Source organism: Lucilia sericata, unplaced genomic scaffold (assembly GCF_015586225.1).
Source record: "Lucilia sericata isolate MDLA Ls3-8-SP2 unplaced genomic scaffold, ASM1558622v1 Contig001529F_arrow, whole genome shotgun sequence".
Lineage (NCBI taxonomy): Eukaryota > Metazoa > Arthropoda > Insecta > Diptera > Calliphoridae > Lucilia > Lucilia sericata.
The window spans coordinates 60249-81095 of NW_023995454.1; the positions used below are offsets into that span (position 1 = coordinate 60249).

Here is a 20847-nt window from a genome sequence, read left to right on the forward strand (position 1 = left end):
CCTCTATTGGGCCTGTTGTTCGCATCTTAACCAGTGCCTCAGGTGGGAATCGAACCCACCACCTCCGGTCTCATAGACTAGAACACTAACCAAAGGCCATTATTAATTAATTTTGGATATTAATGTAGTTTTTAGTTAGTAAGTTAATAAGAATTTTAGCAAAATTTCTCTTCAGAATTTAGAGAAATAATCCCTCCTTAAAGACAATTCTCAACAAATTCTATCTTTTCAGATAATTTTTATTAAATCTCTCTTTAAAGAACATTCTCCATTACTCCTTCCTTTTAAGGGAATTCTGGATCAATTTTTACTTTTTAACTTTCAAGTGAAAGAGAATTTTTAAAAACTAAATGGTGTCCTTTTGGGAAAATGTCCAAGTTAGTTAGTTAGTTAGTAGTCTAGTTAGTTAGTTGTTAGTTAGTTAGTTAGTTAGTTAGTAGTTAGTAGTTAGTTAGTAGTTAGTTAGTTAGTTAGTTAGTTAGTAGTTAGTAGTTAGTTAGTTAGTTCGTTAGTTAGTTAGGTTAGTAGTTAGTTAGTTAGTTAGTTAGTTAGTTAGGTTAGTTAGTTAGTTAGTTATTAGTTAGTTAGTAGTTAGTTAGTTAGTTAGTTAGTAGTTAGTTAGTTAGTAGTAGTAGTTAGTTAGTTAGTTAGTAGTTAGTTAGTTAGTTAGTTAGTTAGTTAGTTAGTTAGTAGTTAGTTAGTTAGTGTAGTTAGTTAGTTAGTTAGTTAGTTAGTTAGTTTAGTAGTTAGTTAGTTAGTTAGTTAGTTAGTTAGTAGTTAGTTAGTTAGTAGTTAGTTAGTTAGTTTAGTTAGTTAGTTAGTTAGTTAGTTAGTTAGTTAGTTAGTTAGTAGTTAGTTAGTTAGTTAGTTAGTAGATTAGTAGTTAGTTAGTAGTTAGTAGTTAGTTAGTTAGTTCGTTAGTTAGTTAGTTAGTTAGTTAGTTAGTTAGTTAGTTAGTAGTTAGTTAGTTAGTTAGTTAGTTAGTTAGTTAGTTAGTTAGTTAGTTAGTTAGTTAGTTTAGTTAGGTTAGTTAGTTAGTTAGTTAGTTAGTGTAGTTAGTTAGTTAGTTAGTTAGTTAGTTAGTCGTTAGTTAGTTAGTTAGTTAGTTAGTTAGTAGTTAGTTAGTTAGTTGTTAGTTAGTAGTTAGTTAGTTAGTTAGTAGTTAGTTAGTTAGTTATTAGTTAGTTAGTTAGTAGTTAGTTAGTAGTTAGTTAGTTAGTTAGTTCGTAGTTAGTTAGTAGTTAGTTAGTTAGTTAGTTAGTTAGTTAGTTCGTTCGTTCGTTCTTTCGTTCGTTCGTTCGTTCGTTCGTTCGTTCGTTCGTTCGTTTCGTTCGTTCGTTCGTTCGTTTTCGTTCGTTTCGTTCGTTTCGTTGTTCGTTGTTCGTTCGTTCGTTCGTTCGTTCGTTCGTTTCGTTCGTTCGTTTCGTTCGTTCGTTCTCGTTCGTTCGTTCGTTTCGTTCGTTCGTTCGTTCGTTCGTTCGTTCGTTCGTTCGTTCGTTCGTTCGTTCGTTCGTTCGTTCGTTGTTCGTTCGTTCGTTCGTTCGTTCGTTCGTTTCGTTCGTTCGTTCGTTCGTTTCGTTCTTTCGTTCGTTTCGTTGTTTTCGTTCGTTCGTTTCGTTCGTTCGTTTCGTTCGTTCGTTCGTTTCGTTCGTTCGTTCTTTCGTTTCGTTCTTTCGTTCTTATTTCGTTCGTTTCGTTTTCGTTCGTTTCGTTTTTCGTTCTTTTTTCGTTCGTTCGTTCGTTCTTTTTTCGTTTTTTAGTTAGTGGTCAGAACTTCTAACTATGGGTTATAGTTTGGATCTATGAGAATATTATCTAAATTACAATTTGGAGTTCAGTCTACAACAAAGTCTAGGATATTGTCATATCTAAAACCTGGAATATAGTCTAGAGTATAGTCGCAGAACTATAGTGTAGAGTAAATAGGCCAGACTATAGCCTTAAGTATATTGAACACTAACATGTAGTATATAGTATAGTATAGAACGAACTATATTCTAATGTGAAGCCTTACCGGTACTTCAGAATATTGACTATTATTGTCTTCAGAAATTCCTCATTTAAGGGTCCCCCTTAAACTCATCTCTAACTGTTAAATTTAACGTTATTTTGCATTTGTGTTTTCTTCATTATTTTCTGTTTGTGTATATTTTTAAAAAATAATTATTCCATGTGAATATAATGAAATATTGTTGTACTAACATGTGTAAGTTATAAAAATTATAATTAGTCTGTGTATGTAGTACTCTCTCACCAAATAAATAGTCTTTTTTTGTTTTATTGGATAATTTTTAAGGTGATGAATTTTGTAATCAATGCGTACTATATGAATTTGTACTTAGTGATACAAATATGAATATTAAATACCAGTAGCAAAACTACATAATACACCTAAGCTAAGATTATAATGATAATGTAATGTTTTACATACAATTCGTTTCCCACTCGTAAAATATATGGAGAAGTTTCTCTTAGCAGCACGTACGTTAATGACATTTGCAACTTTAGGATGACTTTTTAGCTTGAAGTTGAACTGACCAAGCAATTAACTTTAAATAATAGTTAAGGTCCTTCGAGCTTTAAATTTTTGCTATTTTCGGTTGATTAGTAGTAAAATATGATTTAATTTAAATTGATCTTAAAAATATTTAATACTTGCACAATAATTACTCCATTTCATTATAAGAGAAATCTACTTAATCTTAGCAAATCTTTGCCAAAAAAATTAAATCATGTTTTTGTTTTTAATGATTGCATTAAATTCATTAAAGAGAGAAAACCAAAAAAAAGTTAAACTAAACTTTAGACATTGTAATATTATCTTCAATCTGAGATGGTAAATTTCCCATGTAGGTAAGTGAAAAACTTAAATATACAGATCTTCAGTTACAGTGAGTGCTAAATAAAAGTTAATAGTTTTTTGCACACGCATTTTGATACAAATTTTATAATAAACCCTTAATTGTTTATATACATGCAAGTGACTAAGTGAAAAATTATTTGTTTAAAACTGGGTTTATTTCTAAAAAAAAAAAAAATAAAAAAAAAACACTTACTTCACCAAATCTTAGAAATCTAGACAGATATAGCAGGATCCGAACCCCACTACTTATATTTTTGGATTAATTTCAAACATTTTAAAGAAAATTTTTGATTAAAAATTCGATTATAAATAATTTGAGGCCAATTCTCAATTTTACGATTAATTGTATATTTTAAAAGAATTTTCGATCAATGATCTATTTTGAAAGAAATCTCAACAGTTCTCTCTTTAAGCCAAAATCTCGATCAATGATCTATTTTAAAAGAAATTTCTATAATTTTTTTCTTTAAAAATATATCTCGATTAAAACTCTCCTTTAAGAAAAACTTTAAACATTTTTTCTTTAACCAGAATTCTTGATCAATTCTCTCTTGATCAATGTTCTTTTTTGAAAGAAATCTCAACAGTTCTCTCTTTAAGCCAAATTCTTGACCAATGATCTATTTTAAAAGAAATTTCTATAATTTTTTTCATTAAAAATATATCTCGATTAAAACTTTCATTTAAGAAAAACTTTAAACATTTTCTCTTTAAACACAATTCTTGATCTATTCTCTCTCTTGATCAATTATCTCCCAACAGTTCTTTCTTTAAGCCAAATTCTCGATCAATGATCTATTTTAAAAGAAATCTCGATAATTATTTCTTTAAATAAAAATCTCGATTAAAACTCTCCTTTAAGAAAAACTTTAAACATTTTCTCTTTAACCACAATTCTTGATCAAATCTCTCTTAATCAATGTTCTATTTTAAAAGAAATCTCAACAGTTGTCACTTTAAGCCAAATTCTTGATCAATGATCTTTTTTTAAAAGAAATCTCGACAATTCCTTTTTTAAATAAAAATCTCGATTAAAACTCTTCTTTAAAAAAAAAACTTTAAACATTTTCTCTTTAACCAAAATTCTTGATCAATTATCTCTTTTAAAACATAATTCTCAATCAAATCTCTCTTTTAAGAGAATTCTCTATCAATTTTCTCTTTTTTTAAATATTCTCAATCAAAAGAGAATTCTTGATCAATTGTCTCTTAAATTCTTGATCAATTCACTCTTCCTCCAATTATTTATTTGTGTGTACCATCTTCCTTCTACAGTTGTAGGGTGCTTCACCAATTTGTTTCAAAAGAAATGACTTTTATTGAAAACTAGGTTAAAAATTTTCAACTTTAAAGCATGTGAGAAAATGACCTTTTTATGAGTCAAAACAATTTTCTCTCCACAAAATACTTAAACGGTTTTCTATTTAAAACAAGAAAAATGGAAAAATGTTGTAACTGTTAAATTGCAGGCAAACTGTCAAGCTGTATTATCATCGTATTACATTCGTATTAAATATTACATTACTTGTATTTATTTGTAATTTAGTTGTTAACTTAATAAATTACGTTACGATTGCGATACGCCGCCAATAGCGTAAAATTGTTTTTTTTTTTCAGTGAATTTTGCAAAGTTGATGTAAGTTTGTTAATTTTTTTCTTTTGTGACATGAGTTTAAAAATTGAATGTTGATTAGCTTTAATGTCAATATGCTATAAATCAGCAAATTTTTTTCAAAATTCAAAACAAATTTGCAAAATTTTTGATTACAGTTTTTTCTATTATTACGATTGGTATGTCAATAGGGTTTTTAGCATGGGTCAACAAAATTTTGCCGGCATATTTATAGTATAGGCAAATATAAATTTTTGATCAAAATTTAAATCTTTAGAGAATATTTGACAAATTATTTATTTAAAGAGAAACATCTCTTTTAAGAGAATTTTCGATTAATTTTCTTTTTAAAGTGAATACTTCATCAATTTTCAATTTCAATAAATTTTCGATTAAAAGAATATTCCATTAATTTTTATTTATATTTTTATTTAAAGAATAATTTCACGATAATATCTAGCTTTAAAAAAATTCCCGATCAATGTTTTTTTTAAAGAGAATTTATCACAAATTTAATAAGGGATTTCCAATAAATTCCTTATTTTGAGAGAATATTTTATTAATTCCTTCTTGAAAGTGAATTCTCAATTACAGATTACATAAAAGAAAATTTTCGATAATTTTTAGACTTTAAGATAATGCTCAATCAAATCTCTTTTTAAAAAAAGTTTTCGATTTAAAAAGAATTATCAATCTCTTATTTAAAGAAAATTTTTAACCACTTCTAGCCTTAAGGGTTATTCTTGTTTTATTACCTCTTTAAAAAAAATTTCTAACAAATTTTACTCTTACACTTCTTTAAGAAAATATTTCTCCCATTTACAAGAACTTCGAATAAACTTTCTCTTTTTAAAGAATTCTCTCTCTCAATTCCCTCTTTAAAAGAAATTCGCGATAAATTATTTGGTTTAATAGAATTTTCTTTTAGTTTCTTCTTTAAAGAGAATTCATAATAATTTCAATAAATTCTCCCTTTTAAGAGAATTTTAATCAAATCTCTCTTTAAGAATTTCCTTTTCTTTCTTTTAAGAGAATTCTCGATCTACACTCTTTTATAAGAGTATATTCGTTTTCTTTTAAAAGAGAATACTCGAGCAATTCTCTCTTTAAACTAATATGTTCGATCAATTCCCCTTTTACAAAAAAATTCCTTAAAAAGCTTTTTTTTTTTTCTTTAAGAGAATTCTCGATCAATTCTCTCTTTTAAAAGATATTTTGATATAAAGAGAAAGATCAATTCTTTCTTTGATGAAAATTATTTATAATTTCTAGCCTTTTGATAATTCTCGATCAATTCTCTTTTTAAAGAGGATTGCTAACAAACTTAATTAAAGAATTCGCGAAAAATTCTTTATTTTAAGAGTATTTTCCATTAATTTCTCCTTTAAAGAGAATTTTAATTTAAGAACTAGGATAAATTCTTTATTTTAACAGAATTGTATATTTAATCCTTCATTAAAGAGAAATTCCGATTAAAGAGAATTCACGATTGCAGAAAATTTTTGATCAGTTTTATTCTTTAAAGAGAATTTTCGATTAATTTTACCTTTTAAGAGAATTTTTGTTTTTCTCTCTACTAAAATAATTCTCTTTTTAAGAAAATTGTATATAAAGTTTGCTCTTTTAAGAGAATTTTCGTTAAATTAAAGAGAATTCTCGATTATTTCTATCCTTTTATAGATTTTTTAATCAAATCTATTTTCTTAGAGAATTTTGTATCAATTCTTGATTTTAAGAAAATTTTTGATTTTTTTTTTCTCTCTTTTAAGAGAATTTATTTCTAAAACATTTTTTAAGAGAAATTTAAATTTTTTCAAGAAAATTTTCTGTAATTTTTTTTCATTTAATTTTCAATATATTCTCTTTTTAAAGAGACATTGCGAAAATTAACTTTTTATAGAATATTTTCTATAAATTCTCTCTTTAAAGAGAAATTTCGAAAAAATCATCTCTATATTAAAAAAAATTGAATCAAAATCTTTTTTATTGAAAATTTTTGGCGATTAATTCTAAGTCTTATTTTGTATAAATTCACTCTTTATAGAGAATTTCCGAAAAAATCTCTTTTTTAAATAATTTGAAGTCGCTCTATAGAGTATTTTTATAGAGAAATTGTACCTAAAAACTTAAAACCCTAATTACAAATAAAAAATATTTAACCATGCATCAAGTGACATCACGAATTAGTTTTGGTCGGTTGGATTGGATTTTAAAACAAAAACAACAAATCATTTTTATGAAATATTTCAAAGTCTTTAACACAAAATTTAAAAGACACACAGACGGACAATTTAATTGTAATTTGAGATTTAATGAAAACAATTGCCTTTAATTAATTTGTTTAGCTACAACAATTGTATTTAATTTAAAACAATCATTAAAATTAAATATGTTTTTTAAAAAACATAATTAGCACAATTTACTTTTAGTTTTTAACTCTTGAATTAAATTTCACCGAACACACACTTAAGTGTTAAGTGAAATGTTCCCCTTAAACTAAAAAATATAGGTATAAATACTCTTCCACCACGTCTTATTTTGGACCTGATTACTTTTAGAAAAAAACAAACAAATAACATAGTTGTCATGATATTGAAACCTCAATATAAACATACAATTAAATTGACACAATTAAAACTACACATGACACTCCATTCATTCATTCAACATTTATCATACAAGTTCTTCAATACAACTATTTCAAAACACTTCTTTTCTCATACATACTTCACTTCGTATTCTTCAACACCACTTGATACCAAAAACAACAAAAAAAACTCTAAACTTGATTGTTTGTTTTAAGCTTCATTACTTAATTGGCCAACTCTTCGTCAACAGGTCAAAACAAAAGAAACGCATTCGCACACTCTCAACATACATTCATATATGTATATCAACACTTTGGCCCTTCTAGCACTTTGTCATACAAATAATTTACAACAAAAACATTTAGTTTTGCTTTCAATTGTCTGTTTAGTACTATTAACAAAAATAAACAGATTGTTTGTAGTGTATTTGTTTAATACTTGTAGTGTTCTAGAAAATCTAAAAGCTGTTAAACTAATTAACTCGATTTTCTTGAACTCAAACACCAGAGTAATTCCACAAGTTTGCTTTCATTTCTTCCAACAGCGTTCTACTGTTGGTAACAGCAAGAAAGAAGGAGGTTTACGAGATGTCATATAAATAGTAGTATGTGTGTCGTCAAGTTTGTTTTACACTAGTTCACACACCAGGTGATCTGGTGACCCTTCATTGTTTCAACAACTAATAGCTAGATGGAAAGAGAATGTGCAAAATAGTGATAAAACTAAAAGTTGTGCTAATTAATTTAATACAAATGAAGGAAATTTTACTAATATATGACAGAACTGTCCCACAACTACTCTTTTATTCTCTGTTTGAAGAGAATTTTTGAATACTCTCTAATTCTTAGTTTAGAGAGAATTTTCGACCAAAACTCTCTTTATGGAAAATTTTCATAAATTCTCTCTCTCAATAGACAATTTTTCATTAATTCTAGTTTTTCTTCCTTTAATAAGAATTTTCAATAAATTCTCTCTTTTTATACATAATTTTCCTTTGTAGGGAAATTCTTACAAATTTACGATCTTACTTTGAAGAAAGTTTACAATAAATTCTCTCTTTATAGAAAAAATTTAACAACTCTCACTTTAAAGATAATTTTCGATAATTTCTCTATAAAAAAAATTCTCTTCCTCTTGGTAAATAATCCACAAGTTTTTTGTAAATCCACTTACATAAATGCTCTCTTTAAAAAGTATTTTCAACAATTTCTCTCAAATTTCTAAAAAATAATTTTTGATATACTTTGTTTCTATAAAAATTTTTCAATAAATTATCAGTCTCTTTAAAGAGTTTTCAATAAATTCTCTCTTAAAAGAGAATATGAACTGATTTCTCTCTTTCAATAGAAAATTTTAAAGAAATTCTCTCCTTCAAGAGATTTTTCCAGAATTCCTATCTCTACAAATACAATTTTCAATAAATTTCTATAAATTCTTTTCTTAAACGGATTTTTTCTCAAAGAGGATTTTTGATATACTTTATCTCCATAAAAATTTTTCGATAAGTTATCGGTCTCACTTTATAAAGAGTTTTCAATAAATTCTCTCTTAAAAGATAATATGAACAAATTTCTCTCTTTCAATAGATAATGTTAAACAAATTCTGTCCTTTAAAAGATTTATCCATAATTCCTCTCCTTAAATACAATTTTAGATGCATTCTTTTTATAAAGAGAATTTTTTTGTACTTTTTAGAGTTTTTAATAAATTCTCTCCTAAAGAGAATTTTCAATGAATTCTCTTTTAAAGAAAATTTTTGATAATTTTTCTCTTTATAGAAAGTGTTTCACAGATTCTCTTTTTCAATAGAATTTTCCATAATTCCTTTCTTTCTTTTCAATAAATTCTCTCTTAAAAGAGAATATTCGCTAATATCTCTCTTTCAATAGATAATGTTAAACAAATTCTCTCCTTCAAAAGATTTATCTATAATTCCTCTCTTTAAATTCAATTTTCGATGCATTCACTTTATAATGAAATTTTTTTTTTGTAATTTTTAGAGTTTTTAATATATTCTCTCCTAAAGAGAATTTTCAAAAAAATTTCTCTTAAAGAGAATTTTTGATATTTTCTCTCTTTATAGAAAGTATTCTACAGATTGTCTCTTTCAATAAATGTTTCAAATTTCCTCTCTTTAAAGAGAATTTTCGATGCATTCTCTTTTTTAAGAAAAGTTTTTTAATTAAAATGGTCGATTAATACTCTTTTTGATAAGAATATGAGAATAGAAAGGATTCTTTATACAAAATTTTCAATACATTATCTCTTTATGGAGAATATGAGACAAATTTCTTTTTATTGAAAATAGTATATTTTTACAATGAATTTTTGATAAATTTCTCTTTAGAGAAATTCTCTCTATTTAAAGATTTGCCAAGAAATTTTTATTTTTAAATCTAGAAAATTTTCGATAAATTATCAATTTAAAGATAAATTTAATTCGACAAAAAATATTTATTTCTAATTTTGCGCTAATCAAGTTTTTTTTTCTCACCTTAATAGAATTTTAACTCAAATCTTCAGCATTAATTTACTAGCAAGGGTTGTTTTCCTTTAAAAAAAATAGAAACTCTATTACTTTACCCACAAATTGCCAAAAAAAATGTCTTGGTATTCCACAATATCCTTTAAGAAAATGTTATTACTTATGTTTATGATTACATCCTGTTACGAATTGATTTATTTCCTTTCTAAAACAAAAAGCAAACAAATTGCTTAAAAATTAAAAGAAAATCTAAATAAAATGTCTCACTAAAAATCAATAATTTTAAAGTTTAAACAAATAAAATGTATTTCTAAAACCTTCACAGACCGACTATACAAATTCGAGCAACAACAACAATTTGGTGCTGGAAAATTTACATCAAACCCTTAATCGTCACATTGACAATGTTAATCCTATCAGCGCCTCTTCCTATTCCTCATCATCAGCAACCCTTTCATCGAATACCACAAGTGATGTCTCTTCAGCATCCGCCGCAGCTAATAAAAATATATGCTCCACAACAGACAGCCAACAGCAGCAGCACAATAACAACAACAGTGCACAAGAGAAAAAGAAATGCATTGATTTGCAAACATCCAACAGCAACAATAACAATACAAATGGACACAATCTAATAGATCCGACCACCAGCAACAATAACAACAATAATGATGATGAGTTACATTTGAATGGCAGTTTACAGAAAACCCATTGTTGTATGACACCCATTTCGATATCATCATCAGTGTCTTCCAGCGCTGTAACAGCGTTACAATCTTCTACAGGTAGATGAAGGGAAAGATTTAAATTTCAAATTGTTCTTGATCGTTTCAGTATTATTTTCTAGATCTAGCTAGAGAGCAATGGTATGTTCATCATGCCCATCACACGCCATCGCATCCTCATCAACAATTAGCTGATGAATTTGTTATGTATGCTCCTGCTTTGCCCTCAAGTAGTTCTGCCTCTTCCATTGGTAAATTTGGCATTGAAAGTACGACGGAAAGTTATTTAAATTCAAGATATAATGGTGAGTTTTTGACTTCAATTTTATTCTCAGTTGTAGTTCTAGTTCAATTCCAGTTCAGTTCTAGTTCTAGTTCAGTTCTAGTTCAGTTCTTGTTCAGTTCTAGTTCAGTTCTAGTTCAGTTCTAGTTCAGTTCTAGTTCAGTTCTAGTTCAGTTCTAGTTCAGTTCTAATTCAGTTCTAGTTCAGTTCTAATTCAGTTCTAGTTCAGTTCTAGTTCAGTTCTAGTTCAGTTCTAGTTCAGTTCTAGTTCAGTTCTAGTTCAGTTCTAGTTCAGTTCTAGTTCAGTTCTAGTTCAGTTCTAGTTCAGTTCTAGTTCAGTTCTAGTTCAGTTCTAGTTCAGTTCTAGTTCAGTTCTAGTTCAGTTCTAGTTCAGTTCTAGTTCAGTTCTAGTTCAGTTCTAGTTCAGTTCTAGTTCAGTTCTAGTTCAGTTCTAGTTCAGTTCTAGTTCAGTTCTAGTTCAGTTCTAGTTCAGTTCTAGTTCAGTTCTAGTTCAGTTCTAGTTCAGTTCTAGTTCAGTTCTAGTTCAGTTCTAGTTCAGTTCTAGTTCAGTTCTAGTTCAGTTCTAGTTCAGTTCTAGTTCAGTTCTAGTTCAGTTCTAGTTCAGTTCTAGTTCAGTTCTAGTTCAGTTCTAGTTCAGTTCTAGTTCAGTTCTAGTTCAGTTCTAGTTCAGTTCTAGTTCAGTTCTAGTTCAGTTCTAGTTCAGTTCTAGTTCAGTTCTAGTTCAGTTCTAGTTCAGTTCTAGTTCAGTTCTAGTTCAGTTCTAGTTCAGTTCTAGTTCAGTTCTAGTTCAGTTCTAGTTCAGTTCTAGTTCAGTTCTAGTTCAGTTCTAGTTCAGTTCTAGTTCAGTTCTAGTTCAGTTCTAGTTCAGTTCTAGTTCAGTTCTAGTTCAGTTCTAGTTCAGTTCTAGTTCAGTTCAGTTCTAGTTCAGTTCTAGTTCAGTTCTAGTTCAGTTCTAGTTCAGTTCTAGTTCAGTTCTAGTTCAGTTCTAGTTCAGTTCTAGTTCAGTTCTAGTTCAGTTCTAGTTCAGTTCTAGTTCAGTTCTAGTTCAGTTCTAGTTCAGTTCTAGTTCAGTTCTAGTTCAGTTCTAGTTCAGTTCTAGTTCAGTTCTAGTTCAGTTCTAGTTCAGTTCAGTTCTAGTTCAGTTCTAGTTCAGTTCTAGTTCAGTTCTAGTTCAGTTCTAGTTCAGTTCTAGTTCAGTTCTAGTTCAGTTCTAGTTCAGTTCTAGTTCAGTTCTAGTTCAGTTCTAGTTCAGTTCTAGTTCAGTTCTAGTTCAGTTCTAGTTCAGTTCTAGTTCAGTTCTAGTTCAGTTCTAGTTCAGTTCTAGTTCAGTTCTAGTTCAGTTCTAGTTCAGTTCTAGTTCAGTTCTAGTTCAGTAGTTCAGTTCTAATTCAGTTCTAGTTCTAGTTCAGTTCTAGTTCAGTTCTAGTTCAGTTCTAGTTCAGTTCTAGTTCAGTTCTAGTTCAGTTCTAGTTCAGTTCTAGTTCAGTTCTAGTTCAGTTCTAGTTCAGTTCTAGTTCAGTTCTAGTTCTAGTTCAGTTAGTTCAGTTCTAGTTCTAGTTCAGTTCTAGTTCAGTTCTAGTTCAGTTCTAGTTCAGTTTAGTTCTTCTGTTCAGTTCTAGTTCAGTTCAGTTCTAGTTCAGTTCTAGTTCAGTTCTAGTTCAGTTCTAGTTCAGTTCTAGTTCAGTTCTAGTTCAGTTCTAGTTCAGTTCTAGTTCAGTTCTAGTTCAGTTCTAGTTCAGTTCTAGTTCAGTTCTAGTTCAGTTCTAGTTCAGTTCTAGTTCAGTTCTAGTTCAGTTCTAGTTCAGTTCTAGTTCAGTTCTAGTTTCAGTTCTAGTTCAGTTCTAGTTCAGTTCTAGTTCAGTTCTAGTTCAGTTCTAGTTCAGTTCTAGTTCAGTTCTAGTTCAGTTCTAGTTCAGTTCTAGTTCAGTTCTAGTCAGTTCTAGTTCAGTTCTAGTTCAGTTCTAGTTCAGTTCTAGTTCAGTTCTAGTTCAGTTCTAGTTCAGTTCTAGTTCAGTTCTAGTTCTAGTTCAGTTCTAGTTCAGTTCTAGTTCAGTTCTAGTTCAGTTCTAGTTCAGTTCTAGTCAGTTCTAGTTCAGTTCTAGTTCAGTTCTAGTTCAGTTCTAGTTCAGTTCTAGTTCAGTTCTAGTTCAGTTCTAGTTCAGTTCTAGTTCAGTTCTAGTTCAGTTCTAGTTCAGTTCTAGTTCAGTTCTAGTTCAGTTCTAGTTCAGTTCTAGTTCAGTTCTAGTTCAGTTCTAGTTCAGTTCTAGTTCAGTTCTAGTTCAGTTCTAGTTCAGTTCTAGTTCAGTTCTAGTTCAGTTCTAGTTCAGTTCTAGTTCAGTTCTAGTTCAGTTCTAGTTCAGTTCTAGTTCAGTTCTAGTTCAGTTCTAGTTCAGTTCTAGTTCAGTTCTAGTTCAGTTCTAGTTCAGTTCTAGTTCAGTTCTAGTTCAGTTCTAGTTCAGTTCTAGTTCAGTTCTAGTTCAGTTCTAGTTCAGTTCTAGTTCAGTTCTAGTTCAGTTCTAGTTCAGTTCTAGTTCAGTTCTAGTTCAGTTCTAGTTCAGTTCTAGTTCAGTTCTAGTTCAGTTCTAGTTCAGTTCTAGTTCAGTTCTAGTTCAGTTCTAGTTCAGTTCTAGTTCAGTTCTAGTTCAGTTCTAGTTCAGTTCTAGTTCAGTTCTAGTTCAGTTCTAGTTCAGTTCTAGTTCAGTTCTAGTTCAGTTCTAGTTCAGTTCTAGTTCAGTTCTAGTTCAGTTCTAGTTCAGTTCTAGTTCAGTTCTAGTTCAGTTCTAGTTCAGTTCTAGTTCAGTTCTAGTTCAGTTCTAGTTCAGTTCTAGTTCAGTTCTAGTTCAGTTCTAGTTCAGTTCTAGTTCAGTTCTAGTTCAGTTCTAGTTCAGTTCTAGTTCAGTTCTAGTTCAGTTCTAGTTCAGTTCTAGTTCAGTTCTAGTTCAGTTCTAGTTCAGTTCTAGTTCAGTTCTAGTTCAGTTAGTCAGTTCTAGTTCAGTTCTAGTTCAGTTCTAGTTCAGTTCTAGTTCAGTTCTAGTTCAGTTCTAGTTCAGTTCTAGTTCAGTCTAGTTCAGTTCTAGTTCAGTTCTAGTTTCAGTTCTAGTTCAGTTCTAGTTCAGTTCTAGTTCAGTTCTAGTTCAGTTCTAGTTCAGTTCTAGTTCAGTTCTAGTTCAGTTCTAGTTCAGTTCTAGTTCAGTTCTAGTTCTAGTTCAGTTCTAGTTCAGTTCTAGTTCAGTTCTAGTTCAGTTCTAGTCAGTTCTAGTTCAGTTCTAGTTCAGTTCTAGTTCAGTCTTCTAGTTCAGTTCTAGTTCAGTTCTAGTTCAGTTTAGTTCAGTTCTAATCCAGTTCTATTTCAGTTATCCACGAACTTTTTTAATTTCCCTTTTTTAATATTTTTTATTTATCTTATAAATTTAATAAACTATGTTGTTCAAAACAATTAGTTTTCTTTAGCATAACGCCCTATGACCCGGAGCTTATTGACTTTTTCAATAAACATTGTCAGACTAAATGTTTGAGTTTTTATATGTATTTGTTTGTATTTAAGATATTCTGCAAATATTGACATTCGTTCACTGTTATTGAAATATTATAAAATAAAAAAGAACTTCCTCCCATATGAAAATAATTCCCACAATCAACTCCAAACAAAAGCAACAATGTTAAACAAGAAAATTATTATTACAACTAAAACTTGCATGAAGTATGTAATACCAAAGAAGTGGTTTTTTGAAAATTGAAAATAAATTATGATGTTGAGATATTCTTTATTCCAAGAATATTTATGACTCCTGTTGTGTTACTTAAGATATTTAATAGTATTTAATAGATAATCTATGAGGTTGAAGCATAATTTTCCCCCAAATAAAAGTTCTGAAACTTATTTATGGAAAATCTTGTTTTTCTTTTCTTTTACAGTAAATGTCAAAGGAGTGCGTCATGAAAGAGCATCATCTTTTTTCGACATTCCAGCTGTGACACATCCATACTGTTACAGGTAAGTTTTTTTTAGACTTAAAGCAACAAGGGGAATCTAATTTTAGGGTATGAGCTATTGAATTTTAATGTAACCTTTAATTTTCTTTTTGTATCAATTTGGGCAAAATCTTAAAGTTATTTTTATGGGGATTTTAAACGATTTTTAAACAATTTTTATTTGCTGATTTGTTATTATTGTGTTTTTTTAATAATATTGCTTCTCTATTCTCTCTCTCCTTTTTGTGGCTGTTTTTTTTTTTAGATTTCCATCATCACCACCTGCAGGGATTTTAAAGAAAAACGATGATGGTAAGATTTTAAGTGGTTTAAAATAACAACATCTATGAATAATAATTCAAAAAAAGTTAAACCAACAATATCGTTTAATTTCAAATGTTTTGTTTGTTCATTTATTTTAATATTAAAGAAAAATTTTCAAAATTTATGACCTTAAGACTTAAGAACAGAACTTCTTTTAAAAGAAAAATTCTGTAACATAATTTTCGACATTAGAAACATTTCATTTTGCCACACTCCCTATTTTAAAACACTCTTACTCTTCCTTCTTAACACCTTGAACAGAAGAAAAACCTACCAGCCAGCCAGTGAGCCAACCAATAATTCAATTTGTTTTTATTAAATTTTAATATTTTTCATGTTTTGCTTAAAAATATATATAAAAAATTAAGCAAAACGTACGCGCGCCTCGCTAAACAAACAAATTGAATATGAAAGAAAATTAAATGAAAATATCGCGCACAATTTATTTCTTAAACTAATCCAATTGACAGGTTATGATTATTATACTGTATGCCAAAAATCTTCCCCCCATCCGACACAGGAACGTCTTATTGATTCATCAGCAACTTTATTGAACAGGATAGAGTGTGTTGTTGTCATAATAAACCACTAACTACCTACTTGCATACTAATGCAATAATACCGAGTCAATGGAGTCAAAAAAATACCGAGATAAATCAATCTTTAAAATCTATTTATTATCTAACAAGCAACAGATGATAATCAAATCTTATTTTTTTAGATGAAGTAAAAAAGAAACAAAATTGTTTAAAAATTCAATGTTAAATAAAGTGTCTTATTGTTAAAATATGTAAAATTTAACAACAAAATAAATTTTCTTCTGTATGATGTAAGGATATGGAGATTTATATATTTTGAAATATCTTTGTAATAAAACTCACATCAGCTAGTGATACAGTGGTACATAGATAGAAAAACATTTTTTAGTGTAAATAAAAATACACACATACATATGTATATTTATGGGTCAATGTTATAAATATACTCTTTGTACTACAGAAAAAGGCTAGTCTGCAGGTCTAGTCTATAGTCTTAGTTCTATAGTACAGTCTATAGTTTAGTCTATAATCTAGTCTATAGTCTAGTCTATAGTCTAGTCATAGTCTAGTGATAGTCTAGTCTATAGTCTAGTTATAGTTCTGTCTATAGTCTAGTCTATAAGTATAGGTCTTAGTATAGTCTATAGTCTAGTCTATAGTCAGTCTATAGTCTAGTCTATAGTCTAGTCTATAGTCTAGTATATAGTCTAGTCTATAGTCTAGTCTATAGTCTAGTCTATAGTCTGTCATAGTCTAGTCTATAGTCTAGTATATAGTCTAGTCTATAGTCTAGGTCTATAGTCTAGTCTATAGTAGTCTATAGTCTAGTCTATAGTCTAGTCTATAGTTAGTCTATAGTCCTATCTATAGCTAGTCATAGTTAGTCTTATTAGTCCTGTCTATAGTCTAGTCTATAGTCTAGTCTATAGTCCTAGTCTATAGTCTATCTATAGTCTAGTCTATAGTCCTAGGTCTCTCGTCTCGTCTATAGTCTAGTCTATAGTCGAGTCTATAGTCCTAGTCTATAGTCTAGTCTATAGTACTAGTCTATCGTCTAGTCTAGTAGTCTAGTCTATAGTCTAGTCTATAGTCTAGTCTATAGTCTAGTCTATAGTCTAGTCTATAGTCTAGTCTATAGTCTAGTCTATAGTCTAGTCTATAGTCTAGTCTATAGTCTAGTCTATAGTCTAGTCTATAGTCTAGTCTATAGTCTAGTCTATAGTCTAGTCTATAGTCTAGTCTATAGTCTAGTCTATAGTCTAGTCTATAGTCTAGTCTATAGTCTAGTCTATAGTCTAGTCTATAGTCTAGTCTATAGTCTAGTCTATAGTCTAGTCTATAGTCTAGTCTATAGTCTAGTCTATAGTCTAGTCTATAGTCTAGTCTATAGTCTAGTCTATAGTCTAGTCTATAGTCTAGTCTATAGGCTAGTCTACAGTCTAGTCTATAGTGTAGTCTATAGTCTAGTCTATAGTCTAGTCTATAGTCTAGTCTATAGTCTAGTCTATAGTCTAGTCTATAGTCTAGTCTATAGTCTAGTCTATAGTCTAGTCTAGTCTATAGTCTAGTCTAGTCTAGTCTATAGTCTAGTCTATAGTCTAGTCTAGTCCAGTCTATAGTCTAGTCTATAGTTTAGTCTATAGTCTAGTCTATAGTCTAGTCTATAGTCTAGTATATAGTCTAGTCTATAGTTTAGTCTATAGTCTAGTCTATAGTCTAGTCTATAGTCTAGTCTATAGTCTAGTCTATAGTCTAGTCTATAGTTTAGTCTATAGTCTAGTCTATAGTCTAGTCTATAGTCTAGTCTATAGTCTAGTCTATAGTCTAGTCTATAGTCTAATCTACAGTCTATACAATAGTCTAGTCTATAGTCTAATTTATAGTCCAGTATATAGTCTAGTCTATAGTCTAGTCTACAGTCTATACAATAGTCTAGTCTATAGTCTAATTTATAGTCCAGTATATAGTCTAGTTTCGCCCAACCAACTTTACTTTATCATCGAGTCTAGGAATTCGAATCCTAATAATATCCAATCTTTAAAACGATAATCAGTGCACACTTTAAATGGAACTTAAAATTTTTAGTTGAAATTTGTCTTTTCTTATTTTTAATCTTCGAACTACTGTCCCTTCAAAAATTAACAAATAATTGTATGTTTTTATAAACCAGACAGTAGTCGCAACAGCAGCAAACCCACATTTAATTCTATTCATCCAACATGCAATTCATACAGTAGATATGTAGTTAACAACCCCTTGTTTATCAAAACCCCCACCAACGCGTCTCTCATTCGAAAGCACTCACACACTTATTTTTTGTGTATATTGTTTACAATCCTATGGGAATGTTTACGCAATATTTAACCTTATTTTCAGTTTCATTTGCAAAAACAAAACAAAAAACACAAAAAAGAGGATTTTCTGTGTTCAAAAAGAGAAGGGGAAATTATCCTTATAAACTCCCCCTTTTAAAGCAGTAGCAACAATATCAATGATGTTAATATAGTTGTTATTGTTGTATTTTAATAATTGTTGTTGTTGTTTTCTCCATTCAGTCACTTTTCCACTCTCAACACTTGTTCATAGATTATGCAGGTAGACTGTTGAATAATTTAAACTATGTTGAGTGAATTTTATTACATTTTACGGGCAAAGAGAAAAAAGCGAACATTGACGTTGCACAGTGGGGCAGAATGGAAATTTTTTGGAAATAAATCTGGCATTTCTAAACGGCTGATCCGATCGGGATTCATTCACTTTCGATTCATTCGAGCGCTTTCACAAAATATAAAAATCTTTGTATTTGGGTGAAAAACAAAAAAATGGCACGAGTTTAAAAATTTTACATGTCGTAGGTACCCTACTTTGAGCCGCCACAGCGCCGTCCCTGGGGCATCTGCAGGGTTCATCTTCAAAACTTAAACTCGAATACTCCTTGGCTACGCTCACGCCAAATTTTATCCCGATCGGATCAGCCGTTTAGAAATGCCAGATTTATTTCCAAAAAATTTCCATTCTGCCCCACTGTGCGTTGATGAAAAGGATACATCATCCTTTTCTGCTGGTGTTGTTGTAGTAGATTTTTTGTTGTTAAATGGATGTTAATGTTGTGGGAATTAAAATTAAGTTTATATTTAATTTATATCCATTGCTATTTTGTTGCTATTTGTTTTTAGTCATTTAGCTTTAAGGATATTAATGCTGAGTTGTTACAGGCGGTAAATATCAACATGTTTAACATTAAAAACAACAAAATATACATAAAAGGGCTGATGTGTGAATAACAACAATAATAGATAAACAAACAAGAACAACATTATTAGATATGAGTGTAAACAAAGTAAAGAGTTTCATAAACAAACATAGAATATGACTAGGATTCTAACAAACTAAGTCTCAAGGACTTTTTAAAATGAAATCTATTTTCATCCCAATTAAGCAGCATAGTTTTGTATAAAGTATTATTGTTTCCTCTGTAAAAAATCTCAGAATTAAATATACTGAAAATATTTGCCTAATCTGACACAGATTTAACGCTTTATAATTTTGAAAATTAATTTTTTTTTATTTGAAATCAATTTAAAAACAAAATTCAACTCTTTCTGTTACTCTATTCCAGATCCCAATTTTTGTAACAACAACGGAGTTTCGTCATCCCTACAGTTTGGCCAACATTATCATAATACCAAAAGTGAACATCCCGATTCTACCACTACGCATCTAAGCAATCATCATCCTCACACCACTCATCCACATCCTCATCACCTCGCTCACCATCATCATCATCAACATGCTCAAAACACAAATCTTCACCATCATCAAGCTCATTTAAGTCCTCACTCATCGGCCTTCAAGTTCAGTCATTCGCCTTCCGTCTATCATCATCAATACAATGGTCAGACGCCAACAGCGTATGGTATAAGGTCTGCGGGAGAATTAACCCCATCATTGGCATTGACTCCGGTATCCACTACAACTGAAGTTGATATCAAATATGAAAATCCTTATAATTCCGCCATATCATCTACTTATACTCTGAGGCCTGGCAGTGGTGTGGATTCCTCAACAGCGGTGTCTTCTACAGATACAGATTTCAAATTAGAAAGTTTATATGCCTCGAATAATAATATTACGACAAGTCATACAGTTAGTCAGCGCAGAGGTTCTCTACAACTGTGGCAATTTTTGGTGGCTTTACTGGACGAACCGACCACGAAGTAAGTAATGGAAGCCAAACCTGATATGAAACTGAACTAGAACAGTACTAAAACTGAATTAGAACAGAACTAGAACAGAACTAGAACAGAACTAGAACAGAACTAGAACAGAACTAGAACAGAACTAGAACAGAACTAGAACAGAACTAGAACAGAACTAGAACAGAACTAGAACAGAACTAGAACAGAACTAGAACAGAACTAGAACAGAACTAGAACAGAACTAGAACAGAACTAGAACAGAACTAGAACAGAACTAGAACAGAACTAGAACAGAACTAGAACAGAACTAGAACAGAACTAGAACAGAACTAGAACAGAACTAGAACAGAACTAGAACAGAACTAGAACAGAACTAGAACAGAACTAGAACAGAACTAGAACTGAACTAGAACAGAACTAGAACAGAACTAGAACAGAACTAGAACAGAACTAGAACAGAACTAGAACAGAACTAGAACAGAACTAGAACAGAACTAGAACAGAACTAGAACAGAACTAGAACAGAACTAGAACAGAACTAGAACTGAACTAGAACTGAACTAGAACTGAACTAGAACTGAACTATAACTAAACCAGAACTGAACTAGAACTGAACAATAACTAAACGAGAAGTAGATTAGAACTAGAATTGAACTGGAAAAAGTTCGCCGGATATTTTTCCAACTTTCATTCTCTAAATATCTAGTTAAAACTTTGTCTTCCTCACAGCTCGAGTTGCATCGCCTGGACTGGGCGTGGGATGGAGTTTAAACTCATCGAACCCGAGGAGGTGGCACGGCGTTGGGGTATACAGAAAAATCGACCCGCCATGAATTACGACAAATTATCGCGTAGTCTACGTTATTATTATGAAAAAGGCATTATGCAAAAAGTAAACGGAGAACGTTATGTATATCGTTTTGTTTGCGATCCCGAGGCCCTTTTCAATATGGCGTATGGACATTTGGGTAATACTGCCACAGCCGCTAAAAATGATCATCAACAGCTTCCACATCATCAACAGCAACATCTCAGTCATCACCATCATCATCATTTACTAGGTTCACCCAACTCAGCCGGTAAAACAAACGTAGATTCTAGTCTTATAACAAGAGATACTATAACAGCAAGCTCCTCATTAGAGGAGGAAGCCAACAGAGAAAGAAATGCGCTCAGCCATGTGACGGGAGCAAAACATCATGAACAATTGTTTTATGGTAAATTTTAATTGAGGAA

At 30.2% G+C, this 20847-nt stretch overlaps 1 protein-coding gene across 1 annotated transcript; it reads left to right on the plus strand.

The window, feature by feature from the left end:
• The first annotated feature begins 350 nt into the window (after positions 1-350).
• On the plus strand, positions 351-20839 carry LOC119611774 (ETV5-related protein Ets96B). The gene is made up of 7 exons (XM_037967465.1): positions 351-377; positions 9874-10333; positions 10396-10578; positions 14493-14571; positions 14815-14861; positions 19032-19629; positions 20341-20839. The coding sequence occupies exons 1-7, from the start codon at positions 351-353 to the stop codon at positions 20837-20839; spliced, it is 1893 nt and encodes a 630-aa protein (XP_037823393.1).
• The last annotated feature ends 8 nt before the right edge of the window (positions 20840-20847 follow it).

What these genes read in the sequence shown, in the direction of transcription:
- LOC119611774 (XM_037967465.1), top strand. Translation starts at nt 351, where the DNA reads ATGGTGTCCTTTTGGGAAAATGTCCAA. An exon ending in ACACATCCATACTGTTACAG is followed by an intron (nt 14,572 to 14,814) that starts GTAAGTTTTTTT and finishes TTTTTTTTTTAG; the next exon opens with ATTTCCATCATCACCACCTG. An exon ending in CTGGACGAACCGACCACGAA is followed by an intron (nt 19,630 to 20,340) that starts GTAAGTAATGGA and finishes TCTTCCTCACAG; the next exon opens with CTCGAGTTGCATCGCCTGGA.